At 52.3% G+C, this 23,797-nt stretch overlaps 7 protein-coding genes across 7 annotated transcripts; 1 reads left to right on the top strand and 6 right to left on the bottom strand.

Moving 5' to 3' along the window:
* Window positions 1-222: 222 nt before the first annotated feature.
* Window positions 223-2,314, bottom strand: ASPACDRAFT_116265 (uncharacterized protein). Its single transcript, XM_020195973.1, has 2 exons — window positions 2,093-2,314; window positions 223-1,981 (listed from the first exon to the last, which is right to left on the bottom strand). The coding sequence occupies exons 1-2, from the start codon at window positions 2,099-2,101 to the stop codon at window positions 503-505; spliced, it is 1,488 nt and encodes a 495-aa protein (XP_020057829.1). The 5' UTR covers window positions 2,102-2,314; the 3' UTR covers window positions 223-502.
* Window positions 2,315-2,803: 489 nt separating this feature from the next.
* On the bottom strand, window positions 2,804-5,763 carry ASPACDRAFT_77222 (uncharacterized protein). The gene is made up of 3 exons (XM_020204912.1): window positions 5,605-5,763; window positions 5,395-5,522; window positions 2,804-5,314 (listed from the first exon to the last, which is right to left on the bottom strand). The coding sequence occupies exons 1-3, from the start codon at window positions 5,700-5,702 to the stop codon at window positions 3,171-3,173; spliced, it is 2,370 nt and encodes a 789-aa protein (XP_020057830.1). The 5' UTR covers window positions 5,703-5,763; the 3' UTR covers window positions 2,804-3,170.
* A 710-nt stretch (window positions 5,764-6,473) lies between these two features.
* Window positions 6,474-10,558, bottom strand: ASPACDRAFT_116269 (NPA1/URB1 family protein). Its single transcript, XM_020195974.1, has 5 exons — window positions 10,267-10,558; window positions 8,434-10,215; window positions 7,586-8,385; window positions 7,200-7,526; window positions 6,474-7,137 (listed from the first exon to the last, which is right to left on the bottom strand). The coding sequence occupies exons 1-5, from the start codon at window positions 10,415-10,417 to the stop codon at window positions 6,820-6,822; spliced, it is 3,378 nt and encodes a 1,125-aa protein (XP_020057831.1). The 5' UTR covers window positions 10,418-10,558; the 3' UTR covers window positions 6,474-6,819.
* A 507-nt stretch (window positions 10,559-11,065) lies between these two features.
* ASPACDRAFT_1887148 (uncharacterized protein) lies at window positions 11,066-12,200 on the bottom strand. The gene is made up of 2 exons (XM_020198447.1): window positions 11,277-12,200; window positions 11,066-11,196 (listed from the first exon to the last, which is right to left on the bottom strand). Exons 1-2 carry the CDS (start codon window positions 11,805-11,807, stop codon window positions 11,128-11,130), a joined length of 600 nt encoding a protein of 199 aa, XP_020057832.1. The 5' UTR covers window positions 11,808-12,200; the 3' UTR covers window positions 11,066-11,127.
* Window positions 12,201-12,755: 555 nt separating this feature from the next.
* ASPACDRAFT_116270 (putative RNA helicase-like splicing factor (HRH1)) lies at window positions 12,756-16,836 on the bottom strand. The gene has a single exon (XM_020195975.1). The coding sequence runs from the start codon at window positions 16,776-16,778 to the stop codon at window positions 13,035-13,037; it is 3,744 nt and encodes a 1,247-aa protein (XP_020057833.1). The 5' UTR covers window positions 16,779-16,836; the 3' UTR covers window positions 12,756-13,034.
* Window positions 16,837-17,571: 735 nt separating this feature from the next.
* Window positions 17,572-20,698, bottom strand: ASPACDRAFT_1867025 (ATP-dependent RNA helicase SUV3). The gene is made up of 3 exons (XM_020197892.1): window positions 20,192-20,698; window positions 18,960-20,122; window positions 17,572-18,903 (listed from the first exon to the last, which is right to left on the bottom strand). The coding sequence occupies exons 1-3, from the start codon at window positions 20,300-20,302 to the stop codon at window positions 17,835-17,837; spliced, it is 2,343 nt and encodes a 780-aa protein (XP_020057834.1). The 5' UTR covers window positions 20,303-20,698; the 3' UTR covers window positions 17,572-17,834.
* Window positions 20,699-20,964: 266 nt separating this feature from the next.
* On the top strand, window positions 20,965-23,698 carry ASPACDRAFT_77225 (Sec1 family protein). Its single transcript, XM_020204913.1, has 7 exons — window positions 20,965-21,064; window positions 21,134-21,171; window positions 21,262-21,349; window positions 21,412-21,558; window positions 21,610-21,812; window positions 21,869-22,335; window positions 22,401-23,698. The coding sequence occupies exons 1-7, from the start codon at window positions 21,031-21,033 to the stop codon at window positions 23,512-23,514; spliced, it is 2,091 nt and encodes a 696-aa protein (XP_020057835.1). The 5' UTR covers window positions 20,965-21,030; the 3' UTR covers window positions 23,515-23,698.
* The last annotated feature ends 99 nt before the right edge of the window (window positions 23,699-23,797 follow it).

The following is a 23,797-nucleotide window of genomic DNA, read 5'->3' on the forward strand; positions in this document are numbered from 1 at the left end:
GTCGACACTGAGGCTTTACTATATACAAGACAAACTTGGAATTTCTCTTCATTTCTGCTATCTCATTTGTGATACCCCTCAACTTATCGTCTTAAATATTTCATTGAAGGAAAACCTAGTATATCTAAATAGGTACTAAAACGTCTGGCTATGCTTCTATGCTTTCAAAAACTTCAAGAACTTCGGACAGTAATAAGTACCCAACCTCCCAAAAAAAGAAGTCACATATTGAAGTAGAGGTATCACATTAGCTATCGAGCTCTTAAGCTTCAGAATACAATACAATTGCCCATCGAACAACAACCCCGATGTTTGCCCGCAGCCCGAAACGAAGCGTAGGAAGTAATGGAACATGAAAACAAGCAGGCAAAGCGATCAACACTATAGGCACTCTCAGCTTTTCGTCTTGTCCCATTTCATCCTTCTTCAGGGCTGGGATCCCGCAGAAACATACACACTTGCACAAAGAGTTCATCTACAAGCTCAAGCAAGCAAGCACAGCCTACAGTCTTCTCGTACCACGGCGGACCTTTTTGCCTCCCGCAGCCGCATCAATCTGTGCCTGTGTCTGCTGCAGCATTTGATCCCCCTGCGTCTGCTCCTCCCGCTGCCTCGCCACCGAGAGCGCAAGCGCAGCCATCTCCGACGCTGTCAGGCTCTGCGAGGACCAGGGTAGCCAGAGACCACTTGCATCCGGCGCCACCTGATCATGCTCCGCGAAATCAAACTCGGGTGGAGGGTTGATAGTAATTTCGTCGACTGAAGCCAGTGCAGGGTGTTCTGTGCCATTATCCATGGGCAGCTCTTGGCTCCTGTGCACTACCGAGAACGGTGCCACGAGGTCTGGGACGTGCGTCCACGGTCCGAAGGTGGCCTCGGGCTCGTCGAAAAACGCTGCAGATGAGGTGCTGGCATCGCCTGTTATGGGGGTGAGGATGGTGGTGAGGTGGGCGTTGGCATCCCAGTTGAAGGCATTTGTGTCCATGGAATGTTGGGTGGTGGGCGTGCTGGAGAGACTGTTCTCAGGGGCGGGGAACATGGTGATGTTTTCGAGATCGAGGTCGAGATCCATGTCCATGTTCATGTCTGCGTCCGTGTCCAGGTTGGTGTTGAGGGTGAGGTCCTGGATTTCGATGATGTGGGTGTTGCCGTTACGGGTGCTGCTGTCTTCGTGTTGGTTCTCCCCTCCTCCTCCTCCTTCCTCTGCGGGCTCACCGTTCCAAGGTCCCTCATCGATGTTCTCCTTGTCTTCGTCCCATGGAGCGAAGACGTTCACTCTGATCTCTTGGAATTGAATCTCGATGTCGTCGGGGTCTTCGTAAATGGGAAATCCTGTTCTTGATAAAAAATCATGGTATTGATGATGATTCTGGTAATCAGCCTGGGTCTCTGCTGCTGCGCGAGGTTCATTATCAGTGGAGAGATAGTTCAGGGGATACTCTGAGCTGAGAATGGGAATGTAAGTACGATAAGTGTGTCTCAAGGAGGAGGAGGAGGAGTGGGAGGCCGTCGGTGGGATAGCACAGTCGGCTGTGTCTGCCATTTCACCAGCAGTAGTCCCCACGGTACCATTCATAGGAGAAGAAACAGAGAGTGTGCTTGGAAGGCTACTTGGCTCGTCCACTTCATGGACCATGGCCAGGTCAACATCCATGTGCTGTCTATCCGCTGAGCCGGCGGCCCTTGCGTGCGAGAACTTCATTGGATCGAGGAGAGAGGCAGCACATGCAAAGCTGGGCAGGGTCAAGGCTGGTTCGAGAGCGTCCGTACTGTTCCGCTCGGTCTTACGCTTCTTGTCGTAATGACGGCGTGGAGGGGAGCTTGCGTTCTTGTTTTCGCAGTTTCTCGGTTTGCCGTCGTCAAGATCCTCCGCCTCTCCGCGCTGCGCGAATGTGCGGACTTTGACATTTGGAGAAGAGGATCGCTTCGTATTGTACGGAGGAGTGATCATTTTGACGCTGTGGTTCTTGGTTGGCCGGGACTGATTTCGTGAGGTGTCAGTATATATAGGATCACGAAAGTTTTGGTTTTAGACAAGTCTGCGCAGTCAAGGTTGATATTAATGGACTATCAAGACACAGGTTCGACTCACAGTGTCCATGGTTTCAGTACACTTGTACAGATGCTTTCTGCTCGCGTTTTGGTTCTCAAGCAGGCAGACGCCTCTCTGTATCATACCCAGCTGTTCGTTCTCGGAGGCCGTCAAGTTCAACTTAGTCCTGGTGAATGCGGATAGAGAAGAGTAAACCTCTTACACCCCAATGTGGATGCAGATCTGAAGATATAGACACACCAAGATTATGAGACATAAATCTTGGCGTCCCTGTTGTGGTGAAAGTGGAGGAAATACTGTACTTTGCCGCTCCTCGTCACGCCGGAAAACCAGTCAAACGAGGCTGGCGATAGCGATGAGATAGCGATGACGAATCGTCTCATCCCTGTACGAACCTAATCAATGAGGCAAGAGCAGAAACTGAGTAAGAAAGCTGCCATCGCCGGCATAAGGCTTGTTGACGGTGGAGTCAGAGAGGGATCCCAGGGAAGGATGGAGTGGAGGGGAGGGAGAAGGAGGGAATTCGCAACTGGAAAGCGGGCCAATCTATAAGAGGCAAAGCCAAAGCGCGCAGGCTCATGATTCACTGCATAAACTCCCAATGTCAACTAGATCGTTGGGATGATTACCTGTCGAGTGTGTCCTACTATACCTACACTTTTCCTACAACTGAACTACAATCAAGGAACCATGGTCGAACAATAGAACTTCATTGGAGCCATCAGGCCTTCTAGAAACCCAGGCGCATTTGTGATGGCGTGAGGTCATCTTTCTGTTAAAGATAAGACCTAGTATCCGCCCATTGCTCTCGATTTTGTCATTTAATTGGAAGGGGTTGTCCCGCAAAGGATAAATCCAGTGGTGATACAGTCTCTCAGTACTCGTCACAGAGCCGATATCCTGTCAGCATGCCTTCCACACCCACATCTGCCATGCATCCAGCTAGAAGCAAAATAAGTAGGTAAGAAACAGATACAGGCAATGCCCATGTATCAAGATAGCATAGCAAGGGGGGGTTGGCGGGCGCCTGCAAGAGATGGACGAATCTGTGTTCGAGATATCCTCCATTACCTAGAACTAGGACGAGCAACCGGGCACCCTCACTGTCCAGATACGCTTATCTGAACTGTCCCGGTCCAATCATGCCACCTCGGGCGTCACCGCCAACTTGACCGAACATATCCAACAGGTGTCGAGATGAAGGTGGAGGGCCTTGTGGTGGGGGACCGCCCTCGAAAGGAGGCTGTCCGCGAGGTCCATGTCCCATCATAACATCGCCGTTATGTGGCATGGGCGGAAACGAGGGCGGGGGGCCGTTCATGTAACCAGGGGGAGGCATCATCCCAGGAGGCGGAGGGAAGCCGGCCGAACCACCGCCATTGGCGCGCGGGAAAGGCTCACGCTCGTTGAGAGGAAGAGCACTCCCATGCATTGGCATCATGTTTGCCATGTAGGTAGGGTTTACACCACGGGTAGGAGTTGGGATACCTGGGGGAGGGGCCAGAGGCGCCGGCCCACCAGCAGGCTGCGGGGGCATTTGGGGGCCCGCCCATCCAGGAGGCGGCATATGTTCAAAGCCTGGCGGTCTTTGCATACCCATAGGAGGATGTCCCTGACCGTGAGGAGCCCTGGTTCCACCGGGCGTGATGGGGACTTGGCCGCCAGGAGGGAAAGGAATGTCATCAAAGTATCCCATCGGAGGCCCATTCACAGGCCGTCTCCGAAGGTGTTCAGCGTCAGGTCTCTGAATATTCGCGATCGCTGGATCATCCAGAAAGTTGGGGCCCTTTTGAGGAGGAGGGATACCAGGGGGAGGAGACAGTACATCCGGCATGTTCATCATACCGGGGACAGGACCGGCACTCTGTGGCTGATTTTGGCCACCCGGAGCAGGGCCATTTACAGGCGTGACGCGAACTTGCTGCATCAGTCGTAGAAGGTGCTCTCTATCACGAGCCTGGGTTTCCGGGGGATATGGATTTTCCTTGAATGGAGGGCCAGCGGCTCGAGACGGCGTCTCCAGCATAGCCAGATACTCCTGTCGCTTGATATGCTCCCGAGCAGGCGAAGAGACGGCGCTCTGAACCTGTTCCGCCTGCACCAAGGATGGAGGCCGATTAGCAGGCATAGGATCATTATGTGGTGTCCCGTTACGCGATTTTCCGCCTCCAAGCATGAGCAGAATACGTTGAAATCCTTCTTGATCGGCATCAGTGGAACCGGCAGGCGTCATAGCTGGGGACCTGGTATCAGGTTGAGGTTCTGGGTCTCTCGCAGGGCTTCCTGGCGGAGGACTGAAAAGCCCAGCAAACCGAGACGACTTCATGGCTTTAGCAGCAGCTTGGGCCTCCTTCTTCGGAGTTGCCTCCACATGCACAGGCGGAGCGCTGACCTCCGGCGCAGGCGCAGGCGCAGGCGCAGGCTTGGATTCGCTCAGCAATCCAAAGAAACGCTCCATGGCCGAGTCCTGCTGGAAGGGGGTGCCATTACTGCTGAAAATCTCCCCATCGGTAGGTCGAGTATCAGGCTGCTGAGGGGGTGCAACTTCAGCGTCGACAGGAATCTCGTGGTTGTCCGTTGCATGAGGCTGAGATCCGGCTTTCATTCGCTCCTTCCAACGCTCAAAGTCCTCTTGTGTATGCACTCTCCGATACTCATCCTTATCGTTGGTGTCTAGCCATTCAGGCTCCTGCTCAAGTTTGGCACCGCGGGTCCAATCGCGATCAGCACCGTGTCGATCCCGACGCCATTCTCGGTTACGGATCGGGGTCTTGTCCTCCTCCGCTTCGGGTGTCTCGTGGGGAGCGTTGTCCTCTCGGAACCAGCTTCCTTCATGCCTAGCGCGCCCCGGTGTACCATCCTTGCGAAGGGTGAACCGGGTATCCTTGCTGTCTCTCACAGTCCGATCATGAGTCGGCTCGCGTTGGTCGCGATTATCCCATCGGTCGAACTCTCCAGTACGTCTGGGCTTGCGGTCCTGTTCATCCGGGCCAAACGTGCGACGGGGACGTCCATTAATCCAGTCTTCCTTGTCCCCACGCCGAGCATTGAACGCGCCCATCTTTCCATCGCGTCGATCGAAATCCCTGTCGTTGGGATCCCGTTCCTTGAAGAACTTGTCTCGAAAGGCAAAGCGATCGGTTTTCAGGTCTTCGGAATCGTGCGGCCTGGATGACCTATCCGTGGAATCTATGGATCCCTTACCAGCGATGCGAGAGGCAGAGGCGAAAGCGGTTTTAGGAGGCCCGAGAATGATATCCTCTGCGACACAGCAGCAAGTGCTCGTATTAGTAATGGCCGTGATACATTCCGTCTCGGCTACTAGACAGTGTGTTTTTTACCTGAGTTCGAATTCCGGGACATGTGACGGGTATCGAAGAGGCTCGGCCGTCTAGGTGTAGTCTCATTGGGGTTGGTAGCCTCTCGCGAATTTGAGGTTTTCCGTTGTGTAGATGGGTCGGGGATGGGGCTAGAAGTAAAATGTGTCAGCTTTATGATGGCCTTTGGCTTGGGTCATTTTGAGAGGAAAGGGGATCATCAAGGTGCCATACCCCATCCATTCGTCTACTGGCGGCAGTGTAGGAGGTCGAACAACCAGAGGTGACCCGCGCAGCCATAGCAGCTCATCGATATGATAACGTCGTGCCATGAGGATGGCTAGGAGGAGAGTGTGTGATGCTATCCGGGGGCTGCGTTTACAACGATTTCATTGGTTGTCGGCGGGAGTGATGATGGGTAGGTAGCGATAATGGATAGATATGATAAGAGTGAAGCACGGAGAGAGAGGTAATTTGAGCGTGTGTTAGAGCTGAAGAGGAGCTGGGATTGATTGCGACAGATGCGTAGGAAGATCAAACGAGCCAAAGATGGCAGGCCGCTTGCCAGTGGCAAGGCCGAAAGGCGGAGGGAGCTTCGATCGGTCAAGAGTCAAGCAACTGGTTTGGGAGGGGGGAGGGAGAAGCGGATGAGGGGCACCACAACAGTTGGAAAATTTTCCACGAAGGAACTCTCTCGGGAATGATAGTAGGATCAAAGTCAGGGAGTGAATCGGATATAGAAATGAAGCAGGAGGCTGCAGGAACAATGTGAGGGTACGGGGGGACGTATGAACGGGGCGGGCGGATTTTGGGGGGGGGGAGGAGGGAGGAGGGAGGAAGAGGAGGAGAGAGAGGAGAGGCAGTTCAGGTTCAGGTGAAAGGGTAGTGGAAGTTCCAAGTTGCGGTGCGGGCAGGCAAAAGATCGAGGCGAAGTTTACCGCAAAAACGTGTGCATTACCCAATCAGGCAACTCGCCTGGCTCCCCCCGGGCTCAATCAATCAATCAATCGATCAATAATTATTCCAAACTACGAGTAAACACCACATCCCAAAGTGATGACTTGGCACTTGATCATCTTCAATACGAGTTGAATTAATAAATTGCTCGAGTAAAAGTACAATGCTCTCCAATGATTATGCTGTTATTCTGATCATTTACTACAATCCCCGTTTGCCTCGGCCCCCTGCACCCTGGCGCAGAGCAACTGATTCTCCCTGAACTCCATTCATGAGGGGTAGAAATGATGAGATGGTGCAGGGCTAGTTGTCTCTCGTGTCGAGTTTCACCTGTTACTTCAATTCTATCGCCTAGCTCTGACCAAGAGGCGTTGAGCTTACGATCATCTCCAGGTTGCACTAGTATACCACCTCAACCGAGCGCCAATTGGATTCCAACACATGTCTATCGAAGCATATACAGAACATTATAATATCCCAACAGGTAGTCCCTTAACCCACAATGTTCTCAACCGCTTTCAGCACGGCACCTCCACTCCATTTTTCCACCCGGTCGCTGTCAGAGGTTCGCTGCAGGCTGTGGGCAATGGCCGTGAACATGGGCGTCTCTTTAGCCGTCACGGCTGGGATCTGACTCTGAACCCAGCTCATAATGCCCGCCCTCGTAATCAGCGTCGTACTACCCTGCACTTGGGTTGTGCGATAAAGAAGTTGCAGGATCTTTCTCTTGACCGAGTGGGCTGCACTTGGTGCTTCATAATATGAGAGGGATCGTTCAAAGACGTTGGCCCGGCGATAGATATCCATGTCCTGATGTTTTTTCGTGAGCGCATATTCAAGCAAAGGTGAAATCAGCGACGTAACAAACATACCACTTCAGTGCGGAGACCTTTGATGAGTAAATCGAATAGCCACCCAGTCTCTTCAAAGTATCCATCATCGAGCTCAGGCTCATGCAACAAGATCTTGTCAATCCAAAACGAGGGGATTTTTTCTAGCTCCCAAGAAGGCGCTTTCTGCAGGAACTTGTTGACCTTCCCATACAGTTTGTGCATTGGGTTGGTCAGGACATCGAGACAGCTAGAGGCACATTCTCCCACAATCCACGGCACAGGAGACTCGAGACCGATTTGTTTGACGGTTTCGAGAAGCTCACCCGTGAGGATGTAAACGGATCGCCATTCGACATACTTGGAGTCCTATGGTAGCCAATCAGTCAAAGCCTGTAGCAGTATCTGTACAATGGAAATAGACATACCTTGAGCTTCGCCATAAAGCGAGTCACATTCGCAAATGCCTGTCTGCGGACTTCTTCGTGCGCTGAGCATAGGCAGAGCATCAGTTCCGCAATACGACCCTGTTCGATTGCCACGTCGATTTCATCCTTCTCCCATCGGTAGAGTTCGTTGTGAGTGGTGCCCTCGACGGGCAATGTGCCAAAGATCTCATCCAAGTCCACCTCCGGTTGTCCACTGGTTTCGGTGACCAATTTATCTTGCGTAGATGGACGGACATCCCCGGAATTGTCATTTTCCGGCTCTTCGCTCTCTTTCCACGCCTTCTTCAAAGCCGACTTGGATTTCTTGTTCTCGGTGCCGTCCATCAACGTGTCTCGAGCGGTTTTCAAGGCTTTAGAGTCTTCCCCAGCGCGTTTCAAGCTCGCGAGCAGCTTGGCGACCCAAGCACTCACGGCGAGTTCCACGGATTTATCGCCAGCCTTCACCACGAACGGCCACTGCTCGAGAACAGCAGCCAATATGAGACTCACCGGCTTCGACGCCTCTGGGAATGAGGTTTCAAGTAGGTCTTGATAATGGACAGGCTTCTTCGCAATACGGCAAACACAGTTATCAAAGAAAGACAATTGCTGCTGAAGCTTGTCCAAGTCGGTAGTCTCAAAGCTAGATAAGATGGACGGAAAGATGGAGTCATTCTGAATGATCGAATACTCATTGAGTACCTTTCTGAGTAGGTTGTCAATCTCACTCAAGGCCTCTCGTGACGAGGCTTGGACTAGAACTTTCAAGATGGAGGTGAAAGCCGAATATTGCATAGATGCTACAGAAGTCAGCAGTTGACCATGAGTATAACACTGACTTGACTTACCAGGCTGTTGCCACCAGCGCATTGATGAAGACTGCTGGGTGATCTTGAGCAGATTTTGCAATTCACTCAACAAGAGTTCGGTGTCGTCTGCATCAAGATTCTGCTCGTCTAGTTTCTTCAGGATGTCAACCATGACCAATGAAACATCAAATCCTTCTTCCAACGCAGCATCTGGAACAATCTCATAATAGCATGCAAGAAGCTCCGATACCGCCTCTTCTTGCTGTAGATCTTCCTTAGCCGTTCTCTTGAACAAGACGATGACCTCCTTGACAGCCGGGCACCTCCGGCAGAACTCAGCAATCAGTTTGCTGGCCGCCTGCAACCAAAGCGACTGGCTGACGCCATGATCAGAGTTGAAAATCTTCAAGACAGCCCGCAGTTTGTTGAAGGCGATCGTAAGAATTCTCACGGCGAAGAGTGTGACGATCTCCGTGTTCATGTTCAGGCAGCGACTCAGGATCTTCTGTGAGAGCGGGCGAGGGAGAACGTTCTCAATGACCACCGAGACTGGCGGTGGCATCGCAGGTGATTTTTCCTTGTAACCACAATTTGAAGGAACTGGAAGTTGAACAGTGGAGAAGAGAAGGGCAGACTCCGCCATCCAGGAGGGAGTAGGTTTGGGATCCGCAATAAACATGGTCTTCTTAGTGAAAAAGTCAGCTACCAGCTCTGGTGCCGCTTTGAAGATAGCAACGAGAAGCTCGATCTGAAGACTATCTGCATCCGGACGGAGAGCCTGGATCAGATAAGACAGTGTTCCATTCCGCACAGGCACAGTCTTGTTATACTTGTCGAGATAGACTGCTGAATCCAGGCCTAGATCAATCAGAGTATCGTCGTCCGTCGGCAAGGTTTCAGGGTCGCTGCCAGTGGGGTACCAGCCGGTTTCAGGCAGCAGAACGCCAAGATCAGAGTTCGTGCAAATGTTCGTCAAGATCTTGTGAACCTCATTTGCCGTTGAAACGCCAGTTGGGTTGGGCTCCTCTGACTCGCGGTCATAGCCATACAGGGTCACAAGTCGCTCAAGGTTCCATCGGCTGAAGAACTTCGTCTTGGCGTGGCGAGGGATGGCCGTATCGCGAATGACGTCTCTTTCAATGGATTGGAGGATTTCAAGAACAATGTCCCGGGGATCTTTCCTGATATATTCGAAGAATGCTCTGATCACCTTGTGCTGTTCAATGATATCACTTTTGGAGTTGGCGTGCTGGAACTTGAAATTAGCGAGGACATATTTTTGAGCGTTCCTTCGCAATGTAGACTTGTGTCCATCCTCGGCCATTTCTTCCAACTGAGCCTTGTTCGGGGTCAGGAAGAACTCGATGCGTTTGAACGTCACGTGCCGCGCCTGGTAGACCTGGCGAGCGACAGCACCTCCGTCGAAGGTGACCATTTCCGTCAAGAGACGCAGGCAGGGAGAAATGAGATGCTCCTTTGATTTGACCGCAGTCAAGCCGCGGTTGAACAGCTTCAGCTGCTCCTTTTGCAAGAGATACTTGCATAATGCTACGCCAAAGTCCCGAAACTCCAGATTGGTGGAGACGGTCTTGAAGAATTGAGCGAGGACGGCAGGAACCGTGGTCAATAACGACTCGTTGTTGTTGCTATCGGCAAAACCCCAGGTCTGGACCAGGTCCGGGAAGCAGACGGCCTCATTTTCATTAGTTTGCGAGAACTGCGAATCACAGTAAGCTTTGAGAATGCGGAACTTTTTGGCTTTCTCGGCCTCATTCTCTGCCTGCACGATGGAAGTGAGAAAATCCTTGAATTTTCGTAGTCCTGTTCATGTTGTCAACATTCACGTTCCGCGGACCATTGGAGGCGAAGTACCTTGCTTAGATTCGGCAGGGTTTTGCTGAAAGGTCAGTGCAGTTCGGAGTTGAGTGTGCGAGGTAATGGTGGCAGGGATTCCCTCGCCCTCCGGGGCACTGTCCAACTTTCTCCTCTTATTTCTAGAGAATTCATTGTCGTGGGACGACATTGTGAATTTATTTGGATGGATGCAAAGACGAAAGGAATCACCACCGGAACTGGAGAACTCGAAGATATCAATGCAGTAACTGAGAACTGCCTCTCCGTCGCCCGGCCGGCTTCAGAGTTTTGCGGCTTCTGATTGGATGGGTAAATATGGCACTCGATTGGAGAGCTGGAATTTAGACTGGACGGTAGACTTCAACTCAACACTGTCAACGCAGTGCAGATTAGCATCGGTGGTAAGAGATTGTTGTTACCTTAGCAGGCAGTACTCCAAGAGTTAAATCAATGAAGTATGACAAGGTATGATAATTGATTGACAGGCTCACACCAACAGTGTTCCCCGGCACTACCGCCGCGGCCACGAAAAGTCCTGCCAGAACCGGAAGTCGCGCCAGAACTACCCGCCGGTTTTTGATTGGTCTGTGCTCTCTAGCATATGAAGTACTAATTTAAGGTATTGTGTTTGGACTGAGGTAGGTAGACTCAGTGATAACTTACTACGTACTAGGTACAATGCATCTGAATCATTAGATAGATATTTACTTGTCGACAGATCTACGTAGTCAATCGTCAAAAGTCAGTCTGACACATATTCCGAAATAAGCAATGAGTACGATGTAGAGCATTTATCATAACACATGAGAAACTTCAGGCCGAAATCTACAGTACCCAGCCAGGAGAATCGTCACCACCACGACACAAAGCGCTTTCAATTTATCTCGATGCCGCCCTGCAAGGCCGACAAATCCTTTCCCACATCAACTCCGGCCTCACCATCAGGCCCTACAGACCACCACGGGTCAGCCTCGTTCCTCGCACGTCACAGCCACAAGCAGAGAGAGCGGGGGAGAGGGGAAATATACATCAAGATCCTCGAAGCCCACATACGACAACACCAGCCGATTCCGGCTCGGCAGCGTGACCTGCCGCCTCTGCACCTTGCCCTCTAGTTGCAGCAAGGAAGCCATCTCGGCTCGATGGCAGACGACGAAGCTGCTGTTTGTGTCCCGCTCGTGCAGCTCCACCCAGTATTCGCCGGTGTACATGAAGCCGTCGTTGAGCGTCGTGCGGGCTTGCTTCTTCTGCCTCTGCTTGTTGGTCGAGGGCATGAGATGCACGGACATGCACCCGTCCGGGTGGTAGGTGAGGATCCCTCGTGCGTCGGGCCCCATGGGATGCAGGGAGGGTCCCTTGCCGTCGTAGGGGTCGGAGAAGTACTCGAGGAGGGACCAGGAGCCTACGAGCGCTTGTTCGATGTCATGCTGGGTGTACATCTTTGGGGTGGGGGGAGCGGTGGAGGGAGGGGAGGACGACGATGTTGGTAATGAGCAAGACATATTCAATTCTGGTCTTGGCGGGAGAACTGTGGTATACAAAGAAGACAATGCTGGCATCTTGGACTGGGAAGGAAGTGAGTTGATTTAATAGTGGATCGATCGAGACCGGAAGATTGTGCGTATAGTTTACAGCAGCACAGTAGACTCGATCGGGGAGAAGGTGGCCCTGAGTGAATGTGAGAGACTCGTGCATTTGCTCTTCGGTCTTGTCTGGCGATAAGTGTCGGGGTCGAGGTGATACGAGTAAGCTAATCTTCCCTGTTCCCCGTGATAAAGTCTAATGACTCGGGGTCTTCTTCCACGGACGGACAGTCGATTAGGCCTGCTTCAGTCACCGGATGAGCCTCGGGATCGAGAGGAACGCTGAACCTTGATCCCCGAAGGCGGGCTTCCCGTTGGCGGGAAGACACCACCGGCGGTGCTTGTGTGTATTTCGTGTATACAGGGATCATAGACGAGGCATAGATGAGAGATCCGGAGTCGTGACCGATCTGGTAGGAGTTCTTTCTATCATTATCGCCTCTTAGGAGACACGGCAGCGAGGGCATGTGGCTTGAAGTATACTATAGTTGACGGAACGCAACGCAACGAACCCCGATCGGTCAAATCACCTACTGAATTCAGTTCTGGAAATAGTTTCAACCTCTAAGTTATAGTGGTAGGACTCACATTTACCTAATCGCTCAACTCCAAGGGCGCCTCGGCAACACTTTTAGCCAGTAGGAGTCCCTGGTAGAATAGTCCCTCGTACTTTGAGACATGTCGACAGCGTGCGTTTCGTCGGGCCTTGGGTAGTTTCTGTACAGTATTGGCAGGATTGGCGTACAGAAAACAAGAGCGCAGGAGTGATGACGATCAGTGCTAGTCCAGACTCAACAGGATCATGCCTGATATCTTTCTCCAAGCATCGTCAAATGTCGTTCACATGAAGTGTTCCGAGCAAAGACAATACTGCGAGATGGGACACTCCGATAAGTTGTCTAAATATAAGACATCGCAGACATGGACCGTGGAAATTGCAGGTTGGCTCGAATATAAGTCGTATAACTCATCATCAGATTTCGGGGTCGACCTGACAGGGGGTGGACCGGTGCTCTAGCCATCTGCAGAGTAAAAATATTTTGTAGATCATGACTCATAGTATTACATTTTATGACCCCGCAACAAGAAAGACAGTAATTTTTTTTATCACAAATTCACGAGGGGTATGCGTTGGGAACCTCGCCATATACATGCCTGAAAAATAAGGAAATATGAAGTCTAAACCAGCACCAAACAGAATCACTAACCCCACGTTCCACCACCACCACCTCTGCCTTGACGTCTCTGTGCAGATAGACGCCAATCGTCTTCTCCGGCGAAGCGATTGTGCAGAGGTTGGATGCGCTCGGCCTTCTTGCGCTTCGAGAGTCGATCCGTCGGCGCAACCTTGAAGAACGTCGGCGCGGCCTCGACCAGCCACTTGGGTTCGATGGATGTGGTGCAATGCATGTACTCCTTCGTCGTAAGGACCAACGTGTGGTAGATGACGTGCTCAGAAGGTTTTCCGAACAGCGCGGAGCTGGGGTGCATGTAGACCGGGGTGCCTTCGACTAGAGTCTTGTAGCCCTCTTGAGGATCTTTGCGAGCCGCGTTGCGGAAGAAGCCCGTACACAATGCCTGACGGACCTTGGTAGTGTTCCGGCCACAGGACACGATCTTGTGATGGTACCGGTCCATGATGCCCATCAACTGCTGACGGACATCTTGAGCACGACGGATCTGACGCGCTTGAATGAAGTTCTCAAAGCACCATGCGTTGTTGAATTTCGAGTTCTTCCATGCATTGTAAACATTGAGTAGAGTCAAGTGGTCACCGTGCGGATCGTGGAATTTGGCCTTCTTCTGATCGGCCTGTTGCTGTTTCTCCTTTGGACGATAGAACACTGACTGGATTGACAACATGGCGACAATGCTTAGCATTTCTTCCGAGCACCCCATGTCGACCGAGGCAATCAGGACCTTAGCGAGAGCGGGCTCCATAGGGAAGTCCGCCATCTTTCTACCCAGGCGAGTCAGAAGACCCTCGTCATCCAGTGCAGAGAGCGCGTATAGTTCTTCCAAGGCAGTCAGCATAGTGTTTGTTGGTGGAGGATCCATGAAATCAAAATGCAGAAGATCGTTAATGCCCATTGCCTTGAGCATGAGAATGGTGTGGGAGAGATTCTGGCGCTGAATTTCAGGAATCGTGGTAGGCAACATCTCGGATTGGTAGGCCGCTTCAGTGTAAAGACGGAAGCATTTGCCTGGACCGGTTCTTCCTGCACGGCCAGCTCGTTGCTTGGCTTGCGCCTGTGAGATAGGGGTGACAACCAGCGAGTCCATGCCGAGCTTGGGATCGTAGGCATTCTGCTTCACAAAACCAGGATCGATAACATAGTAGATGTTGTCGATGGTGATAGAGGTCTCGGCGATATTCGTCGCGATGACAACCTTTCTGCCACCTGGAGGTGCAGGTTCGAAAATACGACTTTGCATCTCACTTGGCAGAGCGGAGTACACAGGGAGAATGACAAGCTCGGGTACGCTTGATCCCAGGGCTTTCATCCGCTCGTACAGAATCTCGCAGGCTGTGTCAATTTCTTCCTGGCCTGTTAAGAAGAGAAGAATATCACCCGAATGTTCCGTCAAGTGAATCTGCATGACTGTAATCAAGGCTGCATCGAGGTAATCGGACTCGGGCTCCTTGGAGTACATGATCTCGACCGGGAATGTACGACCCGGGATAGAGAAGATCGGACAGCCGTTAAAGTATTCCGAGAACTTTTCTGCATCCAAAGTGGCGGAGGTGACGATAAGCCGGAGGTCAGGGCGTCGCTTGATGGTCTTTTTGAGCAGGCCGAAAAGAACGTCCGTGGCAATGGTTCGCTCGTGGGCCTCATCCAACATAATCACAGAGTATCTCTTAAGTTCCGGGTCAAGAAGAATCTCTCTCTGAAGCATACCGTCGGTCATGTACTTGATCTTCGTCTCCGGACTAGTACAATCCTCAAAACGAATCGTGTATCCAACCTCCGCACCAAGCTTGCAGCCAACCTCTTCCGCGACACGCTTAGCAACAGACATGGCAGCTACTCGGCGAGGCTGCGTACAGCCGATGATACCATTGTTTGCGTATCCACCTTCAGCCAGGTACTGTGTCAACTGTGTCGTCTTTCCGGAGCCAGTGTCACCAACGACAATCAACAACTGGTTGTCACGAACAGCATCTAGCAACTGCTTGCGGAACTTATAGACTGGCAAGCTCTCCCGCTGCTCCTTGATAGACATGCTGGTCCGTTTTCCGAAAGACACGTTCTTGCCCATCGTAACTCTCTTCCATTCGGGTACAGCCTCGTCGGGTTTCGCTTGCTGAGCATTCCGAAGATCAGCAGCGAACCTGCGCTCCTCCGGCGCCACCATCGGGTCTTGCCATTGCGCATTGAGATCAACATTGGCTGCTTGTTCTGCCGCCTTGTCCTGGGCTTCCTGCTGTCTGAGCTCCCTTCTGTCCTTTGCCAGGTTTGTGCCTGCCATTGCGGCTCGGTTCATGGAGCCGTCCGGTGCCTTGACGACTCGAATGGGGGACAGCTCCAGTGACATCTTAGTCTGGCCCGCCAGGAATGGCGGCTCCTCATCGCGAACCTCGATATCAACATCCTCTTCTTCCTCAAATGTGCCTTCTCCGGTCAAAGTGGCATGATACTCTTCATCAATGTCAGGGTAATCAAGCGCTGAAACAGCCCCGGAAGCGATGAGTTGTTTGATCTCCCATCTTTCAGGGGACGTCAAACGCTTCCGATTCTTCATAGGCCTGCCGTCTGAGTCCTCGATGATAGGCACATCCGAGGTCAAGTTACCATATCTGTCGTTGTCGCCGGTACCATCGAGGCGTTCCATGTTGGCCCCGGACGCTAGACGCCGTTGAGGAATCAGGTCCATGCCAGTGACCTGGTCCACCTCCTTCATGGACAGGCCAATGCGAGAGCCTTGTATGCTGACGACCTTGACCTTAACTGGCTGGTTGCGGGATACCAAGTCCGAAGGATGATTGACACGCGCTCCCTCCTGCATCGCAGAGACGTGTACCAGCCCATCAACCTTTCCCTTCACACCCAACAGATTGACGAATGCGCCGAAGTCCTTCACGCCCGTCACACGACCATCGTACACTTTGTATAGGATAGGCTGGTCATCCAGCTCGACCGGCGGAGGCTTGCGGAAATAGTCGTCATCGCCCGCTCGGTCGCGGCGACTCCTGCGCTCACTGTGTCCATTGCGATATCCGTCGTCCCGGCTGCTGTACTTGCTCTTCGACCTGCCAAACTCGTCCACCTCATCCTCAGCCTCTCTCCTGCCGTAATGAGGGCTGTGCGATCTCGACCGCGAACGGTATCTGTCGTTGCGCCTGCGCCCGCGGTCACGGTCACGGTCACGGTCACGGTCACGGTCACGGTCGCGGTTATCGTAGTCCGGGCTCCGACTCCGTTTCCTGCTGCTGCGATCCACCCGTGACGAAGAGGGGGCTTTGTCCTCGCGCGCCTTGCCCGCCAGCCCTTCCAGCATCGCAAACGTATCGTCCATCGCGTCGGCTTTCGCATCGCTCTCCTGCACATCCTTCCGCGAGACATAGTCCTCCTCATCCCACGTTTGCACCTTATCCGGAACAGCGAGACCCTTAAAGACGCGCGCCTTCTTCTCGAGGGCCCCCAGGATATCCATATCGTCATCGCCAGGCGCCCCAGACGAGTTCTGGGCCTGTGCGTTCTTGGCCTTGTACTTGGGATGCATCGTGAGGACGAGACGATCGATACTTTCCATCAGACTTTGCGGGAACTCGGCACCCATCTCCTCCAGGCTCTGCTTGAACTCGGCGAACGAGCCGCATTTGAGATGCTGGTCGATGACGAACTCGGCGAGGGTCTTGTCGCTGACGCCCAAGTGGTTCTGGAGCTCTCCGGTGATTCGCGAGACGAGCGAAAAGAGCTCCAGAGACTGGAGGTCATCCATGGTGGATGCTGTTCTTGTTTTCTTGTTTCGCAGTTGGGGAGGGGCAGGCGGATTGGGGTTCGCGTTGAGTAAATAAAAATGACTTCAATACAAAGCCGTTCGAAATGGCGAGGAGGGTCGAGTCATTCGCTCCAGGTGGTTTTCTGACGGGGGCGAAGGACAAGTTGATCTGCCCGGTCTGCTTCAATGTTCGTGGTGCCGGACCTACGACGACACCGAAATGGGCGAAGCTCACTGGCGCGGAAAATCGTTGTGGCGTGTTCGGGGTAGTCCGCCACCGATAAGATAAGACGCTGGCAGTATGTTTGTATGTTTGTCTCCTCTACTAAGTTACACCCAGCTTCAGAAAAAGATCAAGTTGACGAAAGCGCAACATACAATGGATGAAGAAGCTATCAGGCGAGAGCTCTCGATCTATGCCAAGAGTCATGATGAGAAGAAACAGTCAAGAAGTAACAAGATCAAAAAAAGCTCGCCCGCCAGCGCAGGCTACGAAAACCCCTCTTATCCCCGGGTGTTTTCATACCAATGAATCTCGAATGGTAGAGCTAGCGTCTAGAAATGCCAGCCGAAACTCGAACGCAGGATCTGAGCGTTTACTCCTACGATCAGCGGCAGCGTTTCCCAACACAGGCCCTGCTGGGTACCGATCTAGAACCGGGGTGGATTCATATAGGAAAGTTGCGTTCCCTCTTTGGTAGGCGGTATAGATATTGCCCGGACGTAGCTCGGAGGTATGTACTCAGTATGTACAGGACAGCGCTACACCGCCGCCTAGGTGGTGCGCCATCTCCTGTATCAAAATACGGTGACTACGGAGTAACTACCTAGTTAACTCGACTCTTGACTGCATCCTACTGTAGAGCTTAGCATCCAACTCTTGTTTGTTCGGAGTAGGGTTATCTCTGTACATTCGTTCCTTTCCTCAGTTCCTATTATACAAAAAGTCCGCAAGGATCATAATCCACCAGAGTTCTCTATATACAGAATAACCTAACATAATAGGCACGAACATGCGCTACAATTCATTAGATAAGAACCCCTTCAACTATGAATCTAGTGAGATCCTCCTTGGGCTCTCGGCTGTTCCTGGGTCTGTTCCTCCTGGGCAGGTTCTTCCTGGACACCGTCTTCCTGCAGATTAGCATCCTCCACAGGGTCTTCCAGCACAGGGTCTTCCAGCACAGGGTCTTCCAGTAAGTCGTCTGTGTGTAGCGCGTCGTCTTGCGCTTGATCATCAAGCGAAGCCATGCCGCTACCGTAGGTGGTATCGGCGAACTCGGCCAGCAGTTGCTGTTGTTCCAAACTCTGTCTCTCAATAGCGAGCTGCCGTCGGAGAGAGGAGTCCTTTCTGAGCTTCTTGTTGGCGGAGAATTCCGTCAGGGCCCGGACCATCCTTTCTTCCAACAACTCCTTAACGTGCATGGCCAGAGTCCGGTCTGTGAAAATGCCGCCAAAACGGAAGCTCAGCCAGAGATATAAGACGATTGACTTGTGTAGAGATTCCAACTCTGCGGTGTATTGTTTATTGGCTGAAACCTCTTGTTCGAGAATTTCCAGATTGAGGCTCGAAAAGCTTAGGAGATGGCCGTTCGAGTTCTCGGCAACGGCGCGAGCGAATTCAACAGCTGCATCCTTGCCAATGACATCCTTGACGTACATAGGTGCGGCCATGAGAGTCAGTTGGTCAGGAATGCGCAGCCCTTCGACGGCATCGATGACCTCGGCGTTTTCGAGCTGAGCGCGAGGATCACACAAAAAGAATAATGGATGTACTTGTGCGACCGACAAAATGCGCTTGATCAAGTATTCCAGGGGGGTGTTCGCTGGGTAATAAGCCGAGAACTTCTGGAAAACAGAGTCCGGTGCCTGCAAGCCCGCGGCAACAAGGGGAGGGGGCTCTATCTCCATTGCCTGCTTGATGTAAGGTAGATCAACTTCCTCGAGGGATGTCACCCAACCGACATTGTCTTCTGTATCATTTTGAGAAACTTTCCCGTGCTGCACAGCAGGCTTATAACGACCTGCTCGTCCTCCGATCTGTTTGATCTCTGGTACAGTGAGCCGCACAAGCCCTTGCGGGAGCATCTTGATCACGGTTTCAAAAACGATACGCTTACAGCTCCTAAACAACGCGATATTAGTATCTGGGAGAGTCGGCGACTACCAGAAGCAACTTACAGATTGAGACCCATGCCAATAGCGTCGCTAGCAACTAGAAAGTCGTAGTCATTGTCCGGATCGTTGAAGAGTGCAGCCTGCTGGGTTCGAATTTCGGCCGGCAAACTCCCATAGACGATAGCTGCTCGTTTCCCCGTGGTTTTTTCAATCTGTGCTTTCAGAGCGTGAATCCCAAGACGCGAGAAGGAAACAACACAATCTCCTTTCTGAAGATTCTTTAAGTTGCCTCCGAGACTCTTCTTAGCAACTTTCAATTCGTTCAGTCGTTCATAGCGGTGGATCTCGAGTTTGTCACCGGTTAGAGCAGCCAGCTCTCGAATTAAAGGAACCGCTCGGAGTTCACCACAAAGATGAAGTTCTTGGACGCGAGCACCCAGGAAAGCACGGGTCCAAGCCCACCCACGCCGAGTATCACTGATCATTTGAATCTCATCGATGACACCGACTTCATATGACTGTCCTATGCTACACATTTCCACCGTATTGCTAACAATCCCTACCGGCTCATCACCATCACCTTCGTGGATCTTAACATCATCACCAGTAATCAAGCTGCAGGGGATGCCGGCCGTCGTAAAGCGCTGGTACACTTCCTGGGCCAAAAGTCGCAAAGGTCCAGCGTAGAAGCCAGACTTGGACGCTTGCAGGCGTTTCAGTGCATGGTACGTTTTCCCCGAGTTGGTGGGACCGACGTGTAAGTGTATTGTGCGCTGGATGGCGCGCGCTTGCGGGTACAGCTCCGTCGGACGTCGCATGTCAGCCAATATCTTCTGCCGGACCTGGTTCGGTGTCCCATATTCTGCCGTGATATCTTCCGAGTACATCTGGAACTCTATCTCATCTCGCAGTCCCCTAAGTCCATAATTGCTGTAGGCCTGATGCAGGGCATTCTTGAGGCGGCGCAAGGCACCCGCGGCTGCAGACGTTTTGCGATCGTCTAGTTTGCATGCATTCAGCACCTGTCTTTCGAAGGCATCCCATCTCTTCAAGGATGTCCAGTCTTCCGCTTTCGTGAGCTTGGTGCGATAGCCTTCGAGACTTTGTTTGACGACCGCCACAAAATCAGGTCCGGTCAATCTTGGGCGATCTCTGGGAGGAGACTTGGCACGTGATGCATTCTTTTCTTGCTCTTGCTTGGCCCGACTGCCTCTATCTTTTTGTCCCTGGGGGTAGTGAAAGAAGAAGAATTAGCGTTGAATCAAGAGAACACAGAAACAAGTGCTTTGCCCTACAGCTTTTCTCAGCAGCACTGGCGAAGTTGCAAAGGTCCGATTCGCAGGACGGGCTATTGGCTGCAGTGTGCACAAAAGGCATCGACTGCCTTTGCTGCTCCATAGGCGCATGCCTGACGCGGAAATGAGAGATTGAGGCCTATGCTATCGTGAAGTGGTATGTTCTTTCGTTCCGTAATCGAATGGCAAATCTGGTTGTTGAACGGGATCGTCCAACCAAGGCGTGAGCGCGCAGGGACGGGACAATATTATCACACTTATCACACTTATCAGGGTTAAAAGGCTGGGAAAAAGAGATTAAATTTGAAGAATATTGGTAGAGGAATAAAAGAACACAGCAAGCTCCCTCTAAGAAATCCCCTCCGTCATTAATTCGCCATATCGATATCGTCTTTTTTTTTTCTGCCTTTACTCAAGCTGCGACGGCGATAGAGTAATACTTCCGAGGCGGCGAGTGGCTACACCGCCTTCCCAAGGTTTATCCCCTGCGGCGGAACTTGGAAAAGCATACTAGGCAGCGGAGGAGAGAGAGGGAAAGTGAGGGAAAAGGTGGGGACGGACGGGACTCCGGAGCTCGAGGGGTCTCAAACCATCTGCTACGTTTCATAAAGATAACTTACCTCAGTAATTATCATTATCACCCCCTGATTGATCTTCACACAGCGCCCCTGTCGCTTGCTTGTCTCTTACCTTGCTTGGCTGCTGGCTTGGATTCCTTACCTCCTGTGTTCTGCTGCCTTAAACTGTCTTAGCACCCCTCAATCCTCACCCCTCTTCCCAGTGTTGTGAGTTACAAGTTACAAGTCTATGCCCCAGCGGAGGGCTGCCCGTCAGCCAAAATGAGCGCTTCAATCCTCAACATTCAGCGCGACAGTAAGTCACATGGCTATTTTCTCGTGCGCGCAATATTTCTCGTACTAATATATCCCTTTCTTCCTTCAGTCATCCTGAACACCATTCGTTACGCGGCGGGGAACGAGGTACGGTCTCTCGTTCATTGCCCCTCCTGATAACTCCGCCCCCCTCACCACTCTCACAATCCGCATACCACTGACGTCGGGCGCTTGTAGTGGAAGGTCCTAGTCGTGGATGAGACCAGTCGGAAACTAATCGACAATGCCGTCAGCGAAGATGATATCCTCAATCTCAACGTGACCAGTAAGCGAAGCTTCATGCCGAATCTATACATGTCGGTAGGCGCTAACTGGCCGGTTCCCAAGATGTTGAACAGATCGAGCACCGACGCCCAACAAATGCCTCTATGGATGCGCTGTACATCCTCTCCCCCCTTCCGCATATTGTCGACTGTTTGATGGCCGATTTTGAGCGGAAGAGATACAAGAAAACATGGCTGGTTTGGACGTCCTGTTGGTCGCAGCATTCCTTGGGTGCTATGGTTGGTGCTGACGTACGGACAGTCCTCGATCCGCAACAACGAGCCAGACTAGACCGGTCGCAGATGGCGCATGACAATATCGCCAATGTTCAGATCATGAATGCCGACTATTTCCCCCGCGAATCCCGCGTCGTGACGTTCCGGGATCCATGGAGCTTTCCAGTTCTGTTCCACCCTGGTTGCAACCATTTGATCCGTGCGCACTTGGAAGGACTGGCTCAGAAGGTATGGCATAAGCTTTAGCTCCACGGACCAGCTTTGCATGCTGACAATGGCGGGAGATTGTGTCTCTCTGTGCAAGCCTAGGAGAGTACCCGATCGTTCGGTACTATCGACCCAGGACCCCAACCCACGAGGCCGGCGTATTGTGCTCACACCTGGCCCGCTTCATTCAAAACGAGTTGGATCAATTCGCGCAATTTCAGCGGGACTTTCCGCCCCCATCGTCTCGCCCTCGCGGTGTTCTCCTTGTTGTAGACCGCTCGATGGACGTCATAGCGCCTCTGCTCCATGAATTTACATATCAGTCCATGGTTCATGATCTGCTCCCTATCAACGATGGGAACAAGGTCACGTACAAGACCGTTATTAATGAGGGCGGCGCTAATCAAGAAATCAAAGACATGGAGATTAACGAGCAGGACAACGTATGGGTTGAGTACCGACACATGCACATGAAGGACGTACTGGGGAAGCTGGGCGAAGATTTTGCCAAGTTTCGAGCAGCCAACCCTCAATTCGCGGAAGAGTAGGCTTTTCTCCTATAATGTTCTCCCTTACGATCCTATGTCCTGAAACTGACATGAGTTCCAGCAACAACAAAGCGAACGTCAACACAATCAAGGATATGCTTGCAGGCTTGACTGAGTTTCAGCAGGGCCGCGATGCATACACACTTCATCTGAACATGGCACAAGAGTGTATGAAATACTTTCAGGAGCACAAGCTTCTGGAGGTCAGCTCTGTCGAGCAAAGCCTAGCAACCGGCATGGATGAGAACTACAAGAAGGCCAAGCATCTGGGCTCCCAGATTGTTCAACTCCTCGATGATGAAGCGACTCGACAGCCGGAGCGACTGAGACTTCTACTACTTTATATTATCTACCGAGGCGGACTGCTAGCCGGAGACATCCGCAAGCTCATGGCACACGCACAACTTCCACCGCAGGACGGGGAAATTATATCCAATCTGGACCTACTTGGCGTGCGTGTAGAGAAGCCCCTAAAAGATGACAAGCCTCCTGTACAACCGCTATTCACTCGGAAGCCGCCTACGGCAGTCGACATGGAAGAGGAAAGTTTGACTCGTTACGATCTGAACCTCAAGTTGATCTTGGAGGACCTGGTGCGAGGCACCCTTGACACGACTGTCTTCCCACCCACGCGTCCACACACCGAAGGCGAGGGCTCGAACCCACAAGACGCCTTGTCGCAAGCATCTCTCCGGAGTGCGAAACCCACGTGGGCGCGAACGCGCACAACCGGCGAGCAGCCTCGCCAACGCATTATCGTCTTCATGGCGGGTGGCGCGACCTACGGCGAGGCGCGTACGTGCTACGAGATCTCGCAAGCACATGCCAAGGATGTCTACCTGGCCACGTCCCATATGCTCTCGCCGGGGCTATTCCTGCGACAGATCGGCGACCTCAGCGTCGACAGACGACGGCTGGACATCCCGGCCGAGCGGCCGAAACCCACGGCGCCTGCTCATCTCTTCGAGAAAGAAGCGCCCCCGCCACCTCAACCTCAGGCGAAGAAGCCCGTCGCCGCTGCCCCGCCTTCGGCCGCCATGGCCTCGATGTCACTTGGACACAAGGCTCCCAGCAGCGGGCCGAGTCCGGCTCCGGCTCCTACCAGCTCCAAGCCAGGTAAAGAGCACAAGGAGAAGGAGAAGAAGGAGAAGAAACGCCACCACTTTTTCCGATAGGCTGATCTGCCACTCTTTGCCCGTAGCCCTCTCCATAGCTCAACCCTGATCTCATCTAGCGCAGCTGTGATACCAAGTTCAATTGTCTATTAGTTTTCGAGCCATCTCCGACCATTTACATGGCCGGACTAATGCATCTTAGCAAGATCAGCAAAGCAAGGTGTACGCACATCCCAGACAATGGAAAATAATGCATGGACCATAAACAGTAGAGGGTATCTAAACGTACGCGACAATAACAAAGCCACTAAAACACTCCAGACCTCCCCTTCCCTTTCCCCCT

This window comes from Aspergillus aculeatus (genome assembly GCF_001890905.1).
Source record: "Aspergillus aculeatus ATCC 16872 unplaced genomic scaffold ASPACscaffold_5, whole genome shotgun sequence".
In the NCBI taxonomy this organism is placed as follows: domain Eukaryota; kingdom Fungi; phylum Ascomycota; class Eurotiomycetes; order Eurotiales; family Aspergillaceae; genus Aspergillus; species Aspergillus aculeatus.

What these genes read in the sequence shown, in the direction of transcription:
- ASPACDRAFT_77222 (XM_020204912.1), bottom strand. Translation starts at nt 5,702, where the DNA reads ATGGCACGACGTTATCATATCGATGAGCTGCTATGGCTGCGCGGGTCA. An exon ending in CCAGTAGACGAATGGATGGG is followed by an intron (nt 5,523 to 5,604) that starts GTATGGCACCTT and finishes TTTTACTTCTAG; the next exon opens with CCCCATCCCCGACCCATCTA. An exon ending in GTCCCGGAATTCGAACTCAG is followed by an intron (nt 5,315 to 5,394) that starts GTAAAAAACACA and finishes GCTGTGTCGCAG; the next exon opens with AGGATATCATTCTCGGGCCT.
- ASPACDRAFT_116269 (XM_020195974.1), bottom strand. Translation starts at nt 10,417, where the DNA reads ATGTCGTCCCACGACAATGAATTCTCTAGAAATAAGAGGAGAAAGTTG. An exon ending in CCCTGCCGAATCTAAGCAAG is followed by an intron (nt 10,216 to 10,266) that starts GTACTTCGCCTC and finishes CAACATGAACAG; the next exon opens with GACTACGAAAATTCAAGGAT. An exon ending in GCGCTGGTGGCAACAGCCTG is followed by an intron (nt 8,386 to 8,433) that starts GTAAGTCAAGTC and finishes TGACTTCTGTAG; the next exon opens with CATCTATGCAATATTCGGCT.
- ASPACDRAFT_1887148 (XM_020198447.1), bottom strand. Translation starts at nt 11,807, where the DNA reads ATGCCAGCATTGTCTTCTTTGTATACCACAGTTCTCCCGCCAAGACCA. An exon ending in TGGGCTTCGAGGATCTTGAT is followed by an intron (nt 11,197 to 11,276) that starts GTATATTTCCCC and finishes GGTGGTCTGTAG; the next exon opens with GGCCTGATGGTGAGGCCGGA.
- ASPACDRAFT_116270 (XM_020195975.1), bottom strand. Translation starts at nt 16,778, where the DNA reads ATGGATGACCTCCAGTCTCTGGAGCTCTTTTCGCTCGTCTCGCGAATC.
- ASPACDRAFT_1867025 (XM_020197892.1), bottom strand. Translation starts at nt 20,302, where the DNA reads ATGCGCCTATGGAGCAGCAAAGGCAGTCGATGCCTTTTGTGCACACTG. An exon ending in CAGTGCTGCTGAGAAAAGCT is followed by an intron (nt 20,123 to 20,191) that starts GTAGGGCAAAGC and finishes CACTACCCCCAG; the next exon opens with GGACAAAAAGATAGAGGCAG. An exon ending in ATTGGCATGGGTCTCAATCT is followed by an intron (nt 18,904 to 18,959) that starts GTAAGTTGCTTC and finishes CGCGTTGTTTAG; the next exon opens with GAGCTGTAAGCGTATCGTTT.
- ASPACDRAFT_77225 (XM_020204913.1), top strand. Translation starts at nt 21,031, where the DNA reads ATGAGCGCTTCAATCCTCAACATTCAGCGCGACA. An exon ending in GTTACGCGGCGGGGAACGAG is followed by an intron (nt 21,172 to 21,261) that starts GTACGGTCTCTC and finishes GGGCGCTTGTAG; the next exon opens with TGGAAGGTCCTAGTCGTGGA. An exon ending in CCTCAATCTCAACGTGACCA is followed by an intron (nt 21,350 to 21,411) that starts GTAAGCGAAGCT and finishes CCGGTTCCCAAG; the next exon opens with ATGTTGAACAGATCGAGCAC.